Here is a 17109-nt window from a genome sequence, read left to right as displayed (position 1 = left end):
ATTGGTAGAGTGATGGAGACAGAAGATTCGGGGAGGATTAGGGGACCATGTAAAGTAAAGTTTGAGGAGCTACAACATAAGTGCAGCAAAAAAAAAAAAAAAAAAAAAAACATTGCAGTAGGCTACTGGGTGCTTCTAATAGGACACAATATTTTTTTTTACAATGGGTATTATGAAGGCAGATGGGGCTAAAAGTTAACATTTAAATATAAATCTCAATAGACCATTTTTACATTTTTCTTAAATCATGCTGAACAATTGTCTCGGTCTGTGTGTGTGTGTGTGTGTGTGTGCGCGCCCGTGTGTGTGCTTTTTATTTATTTATTATCAGAGTGGTTCGAGAATGTTGACTGCATCCACGCTAATGGTTAAGGTTCACTTCCCAGTGAGGCTTACCGGAGGTGACAAGATAGGATCATGTGAAGTGAGGCTTTCTTTACTCAGTTAACACGGATGAGGTGCCATAAAAGACATGTTTTCCTGTCACTTTTTTACCACTGTTATTGTTTCGTATTTTCTTCTCACCAGTATGACAGAAGGTAAGCGATAACCTGTTTAATATGTTTCTAATTTGAAATAATGTCGTGGTTAAACAACTGTTAGAAATGTAGAAACAATTTTTCATGACACGGTCTGGGTAAATATTGGCAAAGTGCACAAAAGTAATCTGACGACAGTTTAGGAATCGACACAAAATATAATGTAAACTGATAAGGAAGCAAGTGCATACCTTAAAAGTAGGCTACTTTCATATCTGTAAATAGCCTGTATAATGTGTAGTTTGCATGTGATAATGCTTTGCTCATTATGCGTTTTATTTGCATTGATGTCGTTTAGTTTTCTTTTTGAAAGGTGAAGTTAGCCACACACAACACCATTTATAAAGAGCTAGGTGCGGTGCGGTGGAAATACTGTCCGCGTTTTACGCGAAGTGAAGGGAATCGAAACCTTCGATCATACTGTCAGACCGCTCTTCTTGTTTCAAAATTCATTTGATGAGAAAGTATAACATTTGAAATAAAATATTTAATGTTACTTAAAAAATATTGATATAGCCTGTATGAAAAGTATTTGCATGATGACAACGCTTGTCTTCTTATCACGATTCATCTATGCATGCAGTAAACCAATATGAATCTATAGCAGTCAACAGGACCAGTTAAAGTCTTATTTTCATTGAGAAAACATTATATATATGTTTATTCTGTCCCAGCTGTGTTTAGTTATGACATGGAATGGAATGTTTATTATATGCTTCCAAAGCAGAGCTATTTATATTGTGTCATCATCACATCTAGACAAACAGACCATGTGGTTTTTAGTGATTTAATTACATGAATGCTTAACCTCACAATTATACTATAACACAATACCAGCCACAATAAATGGTTGTTCTTTAGCCTCCTGCATGACAGGAAAATGAAAGTGTTGCTGCATCCCAGTTCCCATACCAATCCTAGTACTCAAATCAGGACCAGCTCCAGCTTTGAGGTCCTATGGGCCAAGCGATATTCATGATGGGCTGGAGGTGTTAATCATATATATATATACACCAAATGCTTCTCTGATGAGAACCAGAAGATGATTTTCACCATAATCATTTTATATCTGTCCACCTGTAGTCCCTAATTGCCTAACATGTTCGACATTGCCGAAAAGCTACCATGCAAATAATCTTTTGACTAAAATGTTTTATTAGTTTCAGTGACATTTATTTATTCATTCTAATTCAGTTGTTATTTCATTTTACTCAAACTCTCTGTTTAGTCTGTTTTTGGGAAGATTACAACTTAACAACAATTAAAACAATTAAAGACATTTGGTTTGATTTTATGTTTATGTTTAAGTTAGCTTTAAGAAATTAATGTCTATGTGTAAAAGGAAATTGTATTATTCAATTAGTTTTTAATTATCTGTAAAATTTCACATGGGTTTGGATCAGATTAATGTAAATGGTCAGTTTATACAGTATGTAGAATCCTTTGTCATAGATGCATTCTGATCATTTAAAATGATAGAAAATATCTTGAAATTACTTTAGATACTTTCATTGTACTTCTGCCTCATTTTCCCTTATCTTACCACATAAGTAAAAAATGCTTTTTGATAATTTCATTTCATGTTTGGAATGGAATAACGAGAAATGAAAACCAGCTCGTTTATTCGTTTTTTAGTTTAGTTTAAAAAAACGAAAAATTAGATTTTGGCTCGATTTTTCATTTTTCGTTTGTGGTTTACAAATCGGTTTATGGGTTTGATATTTCATTTGCACATGTGGGCAGCGCTGAAACGCCCCTTTCATCTGATTGGTCAAAATGCTCCGCCTTCAGTAAGCTACAAGCTTTTCTTTCTGTCAGGCAGAATAAGAGTCAGTACGAGTGCGGCACTGACAAATGCACTTTAATAAAATAATGTCTGAAACCACCACTCACTGGAACATATCCTTGTTTTCAACCACAATACAACATCTGTCCAATGTTGGAGATTAATGTCAATATGGCGCTGGATTCTGACGTCAACCTGATTTTCATTTTCAACGTTGGGTTTGGTCTTCTAAATGCGAATTTTGTCATTGTTTTGGTGCACACTAGCTTATAGATAACAGTAAGGCTAATATATTCATACTAAAAGCCAAAAAACTTTAAATAGGGCACTATTTGAGGGAACAGCCATTTGGGTGTCCAAAACCATTGTGGACGTTATTGAGTAACTTATTCAATCTCACATTCAGTCCCACTGTGTTCTAGAAATAAATTTGATATTGATATGCGGGTAGGCAGGCATAGATTCAGAGGCATAAGTTATACTGTAAGTATTACACACAACAATGCAACAATAATAAGACAATGCATTGACATTTACTTTTGATACTTAATTAGGCTACTTTTAAAAACAAGTAGGCTACTTCTGTACTTTTACTTAAGTAAAAATCGGTCTTAACAACTTTTACTTGTAACGGAGCAATATTTGACCAGTAGTATCTGTACTTTCACTCAAGTAAGGAAGTTGTGTACTTTGTCCACCTCTGAAAACATCTGTTCATAATCTGTGATTACACAATTCCAATACGAATAGCACCGGGATGCGTCTGGAGTAACTCTGCACTGATCAATCCACATTTTTAAACCAGCTAATTTTACAGTAGGCTCATATTCAGAATGTCCTTCGACTGCACAAATGGGCTTATTATAAATACAGCAGACCACCGTTTTAAATAACAGTTTAAAAAAAGATGGTCTGCTATTTTTCACAAAGGAAGCTCAGTCAGTCAGTCAGTCAGTCAGTGGATGGATGGATGGATGTTTAAATGTGTTGGGCCTATATAAATTTAGGAACATAACAAGCATTACAAACTACAATAGCCTAAACAGAACTGGAACCATTCAGATATGCGCTCGTCTTCACAAAAACTACATGCAGGGTTTTTAAACATCTTGTGTGGAGAAAATATTGTTTATTCTGGGCAGTATGGCAAGCCATGGCAAAAAGCAGGATAACTTGCAGGCTATAGCCTACTTGAAAGGAAAACAAATTTGCCAAGTAAAAACAGAGTTTGTGTTGTTGAATTATATTTATACCGGGCAGGGTCTGTGTATTTTTTGATCATTTCATTTCCTGTTTGGAATGGAATAACGAGAGATGAAAACCAGCTTGTTTATTCGTTTTTAGTTTGGTTTAAAAAACGAAAAATGAGATTTTGGCTTGATTTTTCATTTCGGTTTATGGGTTTGATATTTCATTTGCACACGTGGACGGCGCTGAAACGCCGCTTTAATCTGATTGGTCAAAACGCTCTGCCTTCAGTAAGCTACAAGCTTTTCTTTCTGTCAGGCAGAATAAGAGTCAGTACGAGTGCGGCACTGACAAATGCACCTTAATAAATAGTGTCTGAAACCACCACTCACTGTTAACTACGCACAATATTTGAAGCGGAAATATGTTCATCTTCCAGAATACGTTTTAATAAGTTTTGGGAGTTTATTTTTAGTCCATATCCTACCCTGAAGTCCATTTTGCAGAGATGGACTAAAAATTAACTCCCAAAACTTACTGTCAGATTCTGTAAGATGAATTCTTCAAAAAGTGGTAGAAGAGGATGTGGTGCTGGTCCTTCAAGAGTCGCTCTCAATCTGTCTTCATGTATTTTACTACACTTCAGCTTGTGATTCTTATTAAGAGGGGGTACATTTTAGGATTCTTTACCTAACCCAAGTCTCTGAGACCCTGACACCTTGCTCTTCTGGAGACTCCAGGTTGGTTGCAGTTCTGGAAAATAGTGGCGCTGTAGACTAAAGGGTTCCTGATGGTTTCACACTTAATTCTTCACCTTAATTCCTAATTCTTTTGCAGTTGACATGTGTCTTTTCTTCTCCACCTGTATTTGTCTGACCCTGCTGACCTTATGAGTATTTCACTGTCCAATGGTCCTGCCTTAACTGCAATTTCTAGAATTGCATTAGTATTGCATTCTTCTCATGGGCATTTAATAATTTTTGACTTTTCAGTCTGAGTTAAATCTCTTTTTTGGCTTATTTTATCTGTAAAAGAAAACGTGCCTAATAATTCTGCACACCTGAAAATAAGGCATTTTTCATTTCCAGCCTTCATGAACAATTATATATCACTTATAAATGATTAAATAAATGTATTATTATGATTAATGTGGTTTGGAATTGGTCAAATGTGCCTGGAAAAAAAATATGATCAGAAAATCAACGTGCCTAATAATTCTGCACGCCCTGTAATGTAGTTAACTAGAATTTAATAAATGGGACATTACTGTAAAGTGTTACCGATTTGTTTTACACCGATTCAGACCGTGAGTTCAGTGTTGGTCAGTTGTTTTAACCATTTATGGCGCGTGATCCGTGCCAAAATTAAACATCCGAACGACCAATCGAACGTCAATCCGAACATCTATCCGAACGTCTTGTACTTCTGAACGGGTGACCCACGTGACGACCTGACGTGACGTCAGTGTCTTGAAATTAGCAGTTTAACCATGAAAGTATCCAAGCTGATGTGTAAAGACTATACATGGACATTAAAGGCAATACATAGAGATATTGTGGTAACACTTTACAATACGGGTGCACTAATAAGCATTAATTCATGCTTAACTAATGCACAGATAATCATGTGTTAATGTATGACTCTGTTATGAGGTTGGAGGATGAACCCAATAGCAGACAGTTTGCAGGACACACAAGGTTTATTATATACAAAAAGGGAAAACAAAACCCACGAGGGGGCAAAACAAGACAGGAATGACTGTATAAGGGGCCGCTCACATATCGCGCATAAAAACGCGTCGAAAACGCTAGGCGCGCCGCGTTCTCCTTTTTCCAAAGCGCTCGGGTGGTTGCGCTCCGGAGGCGTCTGTCGTTGCTAAGCTTGGTTCTTGTCACGTGACCTGCGGTGCGCTTGCGGCATTCTGAAAAGTTGAGATGTTTTTATCTCGATGCGGCGCGGACGCGCTTGGAAAAAACGAGCGCGTCGCACCGCGACCGCGTCGCTTCCATTATGAGCGCGCATACCGCGCGGCTACATTTGAAATAACGAACTTGCGCGCGCAAAAGACGCGATATGTGAGCGGCCCCTAAGACTAACAAGACTAGACTAAGACTTAGACAGATAACTAAACAATTAACTAACAGCTAAGACAAGAACAAAAACGCTTCTTTCAAGACAAGACTTTCAACAGGTACTCACAGTAGGTTTAACATTGATTAACAATGAACCGGCACAGGACAGCAAACACAAAGGGATAAAATAGGGAGAAACTAATGAGGGAAACAGGTGACAAGGGTAAAGCAATGATGACTAAACAAGGATAACAAGGGGGGCGGGGCAGAGAACGAGACAACGCAAGCACACAGCCCAAACAAATGGCCATGTGCTTACACATAAAACATGGGTCTGCCATGATCCTGCCTCAAGACCAGGGAAAATTAAAGACTAGATGGCAGGATCATGACAGAACCCCCACCTTAAGGAGCGGCTTCCAGACGCTCCCCAAGGGGACACTAAACACGGGACATGACGGACTGAGACAAGGACACAAACCAACAAAACAAAACAAATAACAATAAAGGCATACATGAAAAAACAATGACAGGGTTGGGGTGAAAAATCAAAAACAATAAACAAGGCAGAGGAGGTGGAGGAAACACACAGTTCTTAGGGGGAAACAGTCCAGGATGAATAGGTGAGACAGGAGTACTTGGTTGACGGGGTGAGGGTTTAGGGCGAGGAGTCCGGGGAGACCGGGACGGGGACGAACGGGGAACAGTCTTGGGGGAAACTGTCTGGGGTGAGGTGGTGACAGGGCAAACACCGGGAGGAAAAACAGGAATCCGGGCAGGGGAAACAGTCGAAGACATAACAGGACTCATGACGGGGGACAAGGCAGGCGAAGGCGCAGGACACAAGGCAGGTGGTGAAACAGACAATGGTGGAGCTGGAACAGGGACAGAGATCTGGGAAGACGATCCGGAATCGACGCTTCTCACTTCAAATTCAGTTGAGGCGTCGAAGGCAGCAGACTGGGGATCGGCGCTTACGGCAGCTGACTGGGGTACGGCGCTCACGGCAGCTGACTGGGGTACGGCGCTCACGGCGGCAGATTCGGGTATGGTGCTCTCCGCAATTGGTTTTGAAACTGCGCTCACTGTGGCTGGCTTAGAAACAGCGCTCTCAGTGGCTGGCTTCAGATCAGCGCTCTCTGGAGCATTAGGAACAGGGACTGGGGACAAAACAGGACTGACTGGGACATCAAGAATACTGACAAGACGGGATAAATATTCAGACAGGGTTCTGGCAGCGATGATGACTGGCATCTCCTGGTGAGCTGATACGGATTCTATCACAGCCTTAACAGCAGAATCGGCCGCTGCCTTCTCTTCAGCACTCACGACAGCGGGCTCTGGAACAGCGCTTGCAGTAGCGGGCTCTGGAACAGCGCTTGCAGTAGCGGGCTCTGGAACAGCGCTTGCAGTAGCGGGCTCTGGAACAGCGCTTGCAGTAGCGGGCTCTGGAACAGCGCCTGGGACAGCGCTTGCAGTAGCGGGCTCTGGAACAGCACCTGGGACAGCCAGAGAAGAAGGACGGGAGGCTCCCTTCCTCCTCTTCTTTCTCCTGGGTCGCGGAGCGGAGATGGTAGCCAGACTGGTGACAGGAGAGGGAGGTGAAGCAGGAACCGTTACAGGAACTGGGGAGCCCAGCTCAGGCGAGGAGGACTCCGGGCAGGAAGACTCCGATGCTGACTCCCTCTCCCGTTCAGCAAGAGGCGGAGGAGCATTGAGACCCGCTATGAAGTAGCGGTTGAGAAGGATGTCAGGAAGGAAGAGTCTCTTCTCATGAGCGAGCCGAGCATACTCCTTAATGGACCTCTCTCCCTGAGGAGGAATCGGCAGCTTGCCAATTCTGATGTCAGAGCTCGTCTTGTGCCACCACTCTATAAAAAGGTCCGCTTGGGACTCGACAGGCGAGGACCTTCTGTCTGCTGGGTTCGAATGTTGGCCGGTTCATTCTGTTATGAGGTTGGAGGATGAACCCAATAGCAGACAGTTTGCAGGACACACAAGGTTTATTATATACAAAAAGGGAAAACAAAACCCACGAGGGGGCAAAACAAGACAGGAATGACTGTATAAGACTAACAAGACTAGACTAAGACTTAGACAGTTAACTAAACAATTAACTAACAGCTAAGACAGGAACAAAAACGCTTCTTTCAAGACAAGACTTTCAACAGGTACTCACAGTAGGTTTAACATTGATTAACAATGAACCGGCACAGGACAGCAAACACAAAGGGATAAAATAGGGAGAAACTAATGAGGGAAACAGGTGACAAGGGTAAAGCAATGATGACTAAATGTCTTACATAAAACATAAAACATGGGTCTGCCATGATCCTGCCTCAAGACCAGGGAAAATTAAAGACTAGATGGCAGGATCATGACAGACTCATGAAGAACTAAACCATTAATTAATGATTACTGCATCAGCAACTAATAAAGATTCTAAATGATTAACAGATTAAGTAATATCTGAATAGTTATTAATTAAATGTGTCATAATGTATTAATTCCTTAATAACTTATTTTATTAACTAAAAGTGTAAATTAATGCGTTAATTACCACAATGGGTTGAAGTCATGTACTAACCGCGGGAAACGATGACGAAATCACGTGATATTTGGCAGCTCCATCAAGGGTTGCGTACTAAACGTGCTGTCATAGCTTGAAATGCTAATATAGTCAGGGCTCTGAGAAAATCGCTTTGTTACTTTCGTCCCGCATTACTTTCGCCCCGGTTCTCCCCTACACACCCTCTACAAAATATAGCTCATCCACCTGTCTCATGTGACATGATCTTCACATGATTCCATGCTATCTATAGTCTCCTCATGCACTCAACACAGACACATAAAACTTGACTTGGCTTGACAAAATACATTATGAAATTATTATGAAAATGAATAAAGAAAAATAATACAAATACATAACATTACACAGTACATTTTTAGTCTTCAGGCCTATCCTCCTGAGATTCAGATCTGACCTCTATAGAGTATGAATAAACATTTTTATATTTATCTGAGATCACAATTGTTACATTTATAAAATCGATTTGTCTGATATTAATGGTCAGTATATTTTATAGGCTTTATAATATTTATATAGCCTACTATATTATATATAATATTTAGGCATACAAAAGCAGATAGGGTTGCAGTTTTCGCTGCATTTGAATGTTTGGTAAAGCGTATTTTTATGAAATATGAGACATTGTCTGTTTCTGAAACTTCCGTTTTAATGGGAGATGGAGAAAAAATATGTTGAATATCTTGTGCTTTTCCGAATTAGCCATCAAAGCATGCCCGGTTTGTTAATAATAGCCTCTGCTACTTTATTCAACTTTAATAATACACCGCACATAACTTTCTAAATCAGCCATTGCAATAATCAAATGTGGACTAGTTAGAGGATACAATCGAAGCATAAGAAGTTAAACTTAGGTAAGAAAAACATAAACGTGTTACAACGTGTTTTCACACGTAAACAACACGTTGGGAAGACGATCAGTTACTCGCACTTCCAACGGTCGCCATAGGAACGTGTTAACAACACGTAAGCACATAGGAACTTGTTTTTGCTCATTTTTTATACGTGGCAGACATGAAAATCAACGAAACTTAATTACAAAGTATATTAGGCAGATTATATCTAAATGTAATACTAGAACTCTTATACATGGTTTTAACTTTTCCACTTTAACATTTATGATGTTTATTTGTGAAAGTTTATGATAAATTAGTAATTTTATTAGGATTGAGTCAGTGTTGAGATCTCTTAGGCTGCGTTCACACTGCAGGGCTTAAAGGGGCATTCCACCCATTTGAACATTGTTTTTTATTTAAAGTGGGTCATATATGTAGCCGAAATGTAAAATAAATTTTGAATTTGGTGCCTTCGTGACCGAGGAAAGACAAAAAATAACTTCAGGACGCATTTGTGTGAAAGACAACAACTCCCACAATGCACCACATTGCACAGCTCCACAAGCCACTCCCACTAATCCAGAAAGCGCATATCTGCCTTTAAGAGAAATCAATCTTCCCTCTACAAGGCTAGCTACCACCAGAGCTTAAAATTCTTTTCACACAAAATGTCTAGTTAGTTGGCGCACTCATTAGTGCATTACTCCTCGTTTGTATTTCTTTCGAAAAGGTGAATTATTGCATGGTACCTGGATGTTCAGTCAGAACATATGCGGTGCGAAACTAGGATAGTTCACAACACAAACATCTGTGTCCTCGTCTGATTCAGAGATTTCGTCCAGGAGAAATTGTCATCGTTGAAATTCTTTGCCGCAGACGGTCTCTATCTCTGTGTTCGTAGTTGCATAGTGAGATCACCGGCGCCACCAGTCCGCCCTAACTCGGGCTCCTCGTCCGCGGCAGGCAGGTCTTCTGCCTCGGCTGCTCTTCGCTATAATGCGGCTTGTAAAGGTAGCCACAAACACCTGATTCAAGCATCAGACTTCCGAAATCCTCTTCTTCTATATCATATTGAGCACTCTCCTCCGCTATTGTCATAACTTTACATCTGTCTCCACAGCGCCTGTTAGCTTAGCTTCAAACAAGATGGAGGATATTGCTTTCAGTTTCAGAGAGTAAAGTCCCACCCACTGATCTGTAATAGGTCTGTAGCGTGAGCGGGTCCCGCCCCCTGGGAAAGATGAGGAACGAGTGTCTGTAGTCTCAACAGAAATCCCCCCCTCTTACACTTCCTCCTACAATGACGCAAAATGACGATTTTTGCGTCATTGTAGGAGGAAGTGTAAGAGGTAAATAACGGATTTCTCCCGTCTCAGGGGAAAATGAGAGAGTGTTGCACGACCATTCAATAGTATGACTGGGTTTCTAACAATGCAAAGCTTAATGCAAATGGGTGGAGTGTCCCTTTAATGCTCAATTCCGATTTTTTGAAAAAATTAGATTTTTTAGCAAGGCCGTTCACATTTCCAATTAAATGCGACCTTTTGTGATCTCCTGTGTGAACGTGAAATGACCCAGAAGTGACCCGCGTGCGCAGAAGAGTACTCAACGGTCAACGACGTCACTTGTTGTTTGCGGAAGTTGCTAAACGTCAACTAGCTGTGATTCACTCTCACACACACACACACACAAAACACACGAGCGCGCGCAGCGACCGTTACACAAGAGCCAGACAGCAGCTGCTGACCTATCTAATATCAGCACAAACAAGTTAACATAACGTTAGTCATTGGATATATAATGATGGTGGCCGTGGGCTTTTTTATTTTCTTTTTTTTATTAACGGGCTCGTCGAGGTCGACCCGTTCGGCAGATTTACCTCAGCTCGACGAATAACCAGTCCGTTTTCAAACCGACGACTACTTCAACGCAGAATTATGACGTTTGTCGTGTATCAATGACGTGCGGGTCGGATACATGCGACCTGGCCGTTCAGACTGAAGTCGCATTTCAAAAGATCGGATACGTATCGGATTTGGGACCACATACCCAAGTGGCCTGGGTCGCATTTGAAAAGATCGGATCTGTGTCATTCAGAATGTCATGAAAAGATCAGATACAGGTCGCATAGGGGCAAAAAAATCGGAATTGGGTCGTTTCAGCCTGCAGTGTGAACGTAGCCTTAGAAAGCCTCTCACCTTCGAGTATACAAAACGAGCCAATGGGTCTGCGGAATTTGCATAGCGTAAGTCCGCCCCACGTCGTGGGTATATAAGGAAGTACGCTGGCAACATGCAGATATGTTTTCGCTTCAGAGCCAAGAGTTCTCTTCACTCCTGCAAGCCATTCTGAATCATCTTCACTCTACGAGACGAGCGGCCCCTTCAGTGTGTTGGTGTGACGACGCGTTCCAGCGAGATCGCATTGCCTACTGCTGATCTGTGCAGTGATCTGCCGACAGTGTGTGTGTTTCTCCCTGGGCGCTTCAGCACTCTGCTGAGCTTTTTCCTCTCTCTAAAAGAGCTGCACGCGGCACGTCTTTTTCAAGACGGCTTGTCCGTGTATTTACTGGATGTGGGCGCGTGATTCATCTGCCTAATGGTCACGAGTGCTGTTTCACGTGTTGGGCTTAATCACGCTCGGCAGCGCTCGTGGATGAGTCATGTTTTCATTGTGGGAACATGACCATCGCGATGTTTATAGATCGAGACTCAATGATCTCCGTGTGGGTAGAGTCCTGCCACACCCCAATCTATCTCTTCCTCGAGAGGGGATACTTTGGTTGGTGGTGTTGTGGCAAATTCAAAGTTCTTTTTGGTTCAGGTCTCAAAGAAGTTTCTCAAAGTCGAGGCTCCAGGTCAGCAGAATGAACTTTATTGTACAGACAATAAAGGAGAAGCCGGCTGGCCATCCGGACATCTGATCTTACAATGACCTGCACTCAAGTCTTATATATTTTCTTATCACTTGGTGTCCAATTAGCGTTAGTATAGTTATCTTTTTCTTTCAGCTCCACCTTGTCCCTTCGCCACGATTAGAAACACCTGCATCGATGTCTTATTCTTATTGGCGGCGAGATCTTACGCATGCGCTTTATTAAAAGTGACTTCATATATGGTTTTTAGGTACTTTTCCACTCTTGTCCTCATACAACCTTTTACCCAGTTTTTATCCTGTCCTCACACAACCTTTCCCAGTTTTTATCCTCACATACTCTTTTGACCTGTTCTCTGTGTTTCCCATCATTTTGTCTTCTTTTGACCTGTTTTCTCTGTTTCCCATCATTTTGTCCTCCCATATTCCCAGGCCTAGTTTTACTAAAATTACAGCACTTATTTGGCCCATGTATGTGACAGATGAAATTCTCCAATACAGGCCAAGGTGATCTGAGGGTTACGGTGTGTCATAATACCAACAAGCATTCCTCGGGCCACGCCCCCCTCCACATCGCAAACCGTGGGGCTTCCGTGTGTGCCTGGTTCCTCTCGGGGACCCAGTGTTTTCATTCGGGGCTCCAGCAGATGGTGTCATGTCACTCACAGCATCACAAGGCGGGCTTGATTCCTCTGGAAATGAGGATTTGACTACGTTGCCTCCCTCGTGAGTGTCAGCGTTAGTCGAGTCAGATCCAGAGCTGATGGCCATGCTTTCCTGGGCAGCTGAAAGCATCGGTTGGAGTGGCGCCGCCCTCCCCCCGAGAGCTGTAGGCTTACGATTGGTTCCTGGGCGCGTGTTGCTCTACAGCACTCGCGCCTAGTGCCTTTCTCCCGGACGTGCATCAGGACGCCTTCGGCTGGCGAGAGTCCTCGTGACTTATCGCGGCCAGCGGGCGTCCTCCGCCTTCGCTGCACTCGATCGCATGGCGATCATGGGCTGTATGTTCTCTGTCACTATCGTGGCACAGGCATGCAGTGCTGTGTGTTGCCTTCGCCATCGAGGCAGTGCTGACTCGGGAGTTCTGTCAGACCAGGCCGCTGTGGAACGCTGGTCCTTCCCTGGCCAACACTGACAGAATGTGGAAACTCGACCATGCCCCCACGCAGGGACGCTATGCCTCCCATGTCCGGGCTGGTCGATCCGCCACGCACACTACTGACCTCGCTCTATGGGCGACATCAGTACCTGCGTGATCCCTGGGCCAGGTGATGTCCACAGGTGTGGTCCAGGAATGGGCTCAGCCAGTTTGATGTGAGGGGGTCTGAGAATTCATTTGGACCCATGAATTCCAAATGAATTCCATTCATTTGGAATTCACTGGAGAATTCATCAGTGGATGAGTCTGAGGACTCATCCACTGATTTGATCGGGGACGCACAGGTAGATCTGTTTGCCTCCCACGACTCGTCCCACTGCAACCTGTTTTATTCCCTGACCGAGGGCTCGCTCGGCACGGATGCACTGGCGCACAGCTGGCCGCGGGGCCTCCGCAAGTATGCGTTTCCCCCAGTGAGCCTTCTTGCGCAGACCTTGCGCAAGATCAGGGAGGACCAGGAGCATTTTGGTTGCCCTGTATTGGCACAACCACACCTGGTTCCCAGAACTAGTACTCCCCGCGACAGCACCTCCCTGGCCAATCCCTCTGAGGAAGGACCTGCTTTCTCAGGGACGGGGCACCCTATGGCACCCTCGTCCCGATCTTTGGAACCTCCACGTGTGGCTCCTGGACGGGACGAGGCAGGTTTGAGTACCCTACCACCAGCGGTGGTGGCTACCATCATTTCCGCTAGAGCATCGTCCACGAGACATGCCTATGCCTTGAAGTGGAACCTCTTCGTCAACTGGTGTTCTTCTCGACGTGAAGAACCCACGAAATGCCCGATCACTGTCTCCCTCCACCCTGAAAGTATATGTTGCCACCATTGCCGCACATCACGGTGCAGTTGAAGGTAAGTCCGTAGGAAAGCACGACCTGATCATCAGGTTCCTGAGAGGAGCGAGGAGACTGAATCCTCCTCGCCCTCCTCTCATTCCCTCTTGGGACCTCTCAGTGGTACTAACTGCCCTGCAGAGTGCTCCCTTTGAGCCTCCGCAATCAGTGGAGCTTAAGTTCCTGTCAATTAAGACAGTGCTCCTTTCCCTTGGCAAGCCACTTTGCCACCCCTGGGGTTGAAATATTCCACCTGCGGCTGGATACCCCAGTGATACTCCATATGCAGCCCCTCCGGGTCATATGTGTATTCCAAGTCCCCCCCTTCGGGCTGGGCATGATTGCATATTTCCACTGAGATATGCTTCCCAGTTTACCTTGGTATTCCTGTGTTAGCTTGGAGTCCTTCGTCTGTGCCAGTCTCACGACAGGGAGCTCAGACTTACGCAGGGCACTGGAAGACAGCCGAGGTGGCGTGATTAGACTGGGAACCCCATTCGTCGTCACTGACATAGTGACCACGAAAGGGAACGCCTCGGTTACGTATGTAACCCTTGTTCCCTTAATAGGGAACGGAGACGTTACGTCTCCCTGCAACTTCCGCTGTACCGCTGGAACGCCGGAGTTCAGTCTTGGCTCCTCAGCGAATAAACATATCTGCATGTTGCCAGCGTACTTCCTTATATACCCACGATGTGGGGCGGACTTATGCTATGCAAATTCCGCAGCCCCATGGCATTTTCTTGTCATTGGCTCGTTTTGTATACTCGAAGGTGAGAGGCTTTCTAAGCGAAACCCCATTCGTCGTCACTGACATAACGTCTCCGTTCCCTACTCAGGGAACGAGGGTACATACGTAACCGAGACGTTCTTGAAATAAAAGATCATGCTTGATTAGATTTGATCCACTTTTTATTTGTTTGTTATTTGTTTGATATTGAAATTTTCAAACTAAACTCAGAAAACCATTGACTCTTCTCAAAAAGTCAAACAATTGCTGTACTAAAAATCAAACAATGCTTTCAGATCATACACAAGTCAATAAAATAAGCACTACAAATCATTCATTAGACGCTACATAAAAAAGGAGAACAAAGCATCCAAAACGTTACAGAAAATAATAATATTGTATACAGTAAACAATTTTTGCAATTACATAATAAAGTCCAGTAATTGCAACTGAAAAGGTGAACATATTGTATACTGTATGCACTGCAAATATAGTATTTTACTGTATTGAATAGTAAGCCTATTGAATGTCTGTATCAGCACTTGTCACAAATCTCTTAGCATTTTTAAATCTTACCGTAAAACCCATTTTTTAGGGTAGCTTTTAATTTAATATTTGCATAAATCTTTCATTGTGCATTATTTTATATGGTGTATTTTGTTGCTTTAATTTTATATTGTGTATTATTTTATATGGTGTATATTTGTTTCTGTAAAGCGCTTTGAGATGGACAGTTAAAGGCACTATAGAAAATAAAGGTTATTATTATTATTGTTATTACTTGCATACTGTAAAAATACTGCAGTTCAACTGCAAAAGCCAAAAATGTCAAATAAAACTCTAAATGAAAAGCAATACTGTAAGTTGCAAGGACAATGAGAGATTATTCTGCTTCAACATCATGTCCTCTTGCTGGCTCTGGCCTGAGGACTTTGTCCACATCACAGACAATGTTGTCTCCTGCCAGACGAAGAGAAAAACCTTCTAGTCCGTCTGACACATCCAGCCTTGACAACACGGTCCACACCTTGCTCTTTCTCGTCCTCTTACACATCCTCTTCCTCCTCTCCCTCTCAGATTGTTTCCATATATTGTTCATATCATCAGTGCACTTGTGTCACCTGTACACTCTGAACTGGCTCATATTATACAGTTGGTTTGATCAAATCATTAGAAATCAGTGTGAACAATTTTGAATCGTTGTGTGTGAAGTTTTGCCCCTTGTGTTTAGTGTTTTGTGACACAAATATATCACAGTGTGATATGTTTTAATAAGTGAGAATGTGTTTAGACTTTAGAGTTTTGAAAAAAGAGTGCAGGAGATTTGCAAACAGTGTCTAATTGCCTGAACTTGTTTAAAGTTTTGCAGATATAATGATTTATTCGACAAATTGGTTTAGGGTATTGATAATTTGGTTCAGAGAATGGAGTTTAGTGTTTTAGCTATTCAGAAAAACTGTAAAAGGCTTATTCAAGTAGGCTAGGCTACAGTACAGCAGGATGCAGTTAATATTTTAGTGTTGTTTTAGGTGTACAATATCTCTATGTATTGCCTTTAATGTCAATGTATAGTCTTTACACATCAGCTTGGATACTTGCATGGTTAAAAAACTGCTAATTTCAAGACGCTGATGTCACGTCAGGTCGTCACGTGGGTCACCCGTTCAGAAGTACAAGACGTTCGGATAGACGTTCGGATTGACAATCGTGGCGGATTTGGCCGCCAAAAGAATTCAATGCAGGAAAAACCCTGGATTGGTTATATAATGTTGGATAGAATGATGGTCCGGCCATCGCGTATCAGTGTACATAAGGTACACTGTGAAGTAATTTGCAAATGTTTTTTAGAGAAATGAAAACAGGTCGCACCACAACCATTATTTGCACTTGCACAAATGCTCCCAAATATATTTTTAGGTTGCACCGATTAAATTTCAGGAGCATATGCGACTAAAATGGTCACAATTTCGAGCCTTGTCACACCAGGCTTGCACTATCGTCTTGTTTGTGTAGCCGCGGTAATCCCTGGGTGCTTCAGCACCAGAGAGAGCAGTTTCCTGAAAGTTTCCACTCCCATCCCCCTCTATCGCCAGCGGGCAGCAGTGTGTGGTTCGGGGATGCCACCAGGCCTTCCCACACACCCTCTGCCCCACCCTGGAACCAGGTTGCGTGGCACACTCGACTCCGCTTCGGGCAGCCTCAGTGCCTCCCGAGCCGAGTCCCTGTGTTCCACCTCACTGCCCCACCCCGGGTACGTCTGTGGTACCGTTGGTCCCGCTTGCAAGGTGTCTGGGAGCCTAGTTAGCGCTCCCCGCTCGTCTCGCTGGCTCATCCATACCATCATACTCGGCTATGCGATTCAGTTCGTCCGGCGCCCACCTTTGTCTTGCCAAAGGTCGATGTCCTACTGGCGAGGTCGATGTCCTACTGGCGAAGGACGTGATCGAGCCGGTCCCTCCAGCCGATATGAAGACCGGCTTCTACTGCCCGTACTTCATTGTACC

The 17109-nt window shown here is 43.1% G+C and overlaps 1 protein-coding gene across 2 annotated transcripts in view; it reads left to right on the top strand.

Annotated features, from left to right (window-relative positions):
- The first annotated feature begins 387 nt into the window (after nt 1-387).
- The window catches only part of LOC311298600 (nectin 1a), a 70019-nt gene continuing 53297 nt past the window's right edge, over nt 388-17109 (top strand). Inside the window, exon 1 of one of the 2 annotated variants that reach the window (XM_084421675.1) lies at nt 388-539. In XM_084421675.1, the coding sequence (XP_084277801.1) occupies nt 473-539 (67 nt within the window). In that variant the 5' untranslated portion in view covers nt 388-472. The remainder of the gene's footprint in view (nt 540-17109) is intronic. The other variant, XM_084421674.1, reaches the window with a different exon arrangement.

This window comes from Rutilus rutilus, assembly GCF_951802725.1.
Source record: "Rutilus rutilus genome assembly, chromosome: 10".
In the NCBI taxonomy this organism is placed as follows: domain Eukaryota; kingdom Metazoa; phylum Chordata; class Actinopteri; order Cypriniformes; family Leuciscidae; genus Rutilus; species Rutilus rutilus.
The sequence above is the reverse complement of the archived record's forward strand: the minus strand, read 5'-3'. Positions and strand labels throughout refer to the sequence as shown.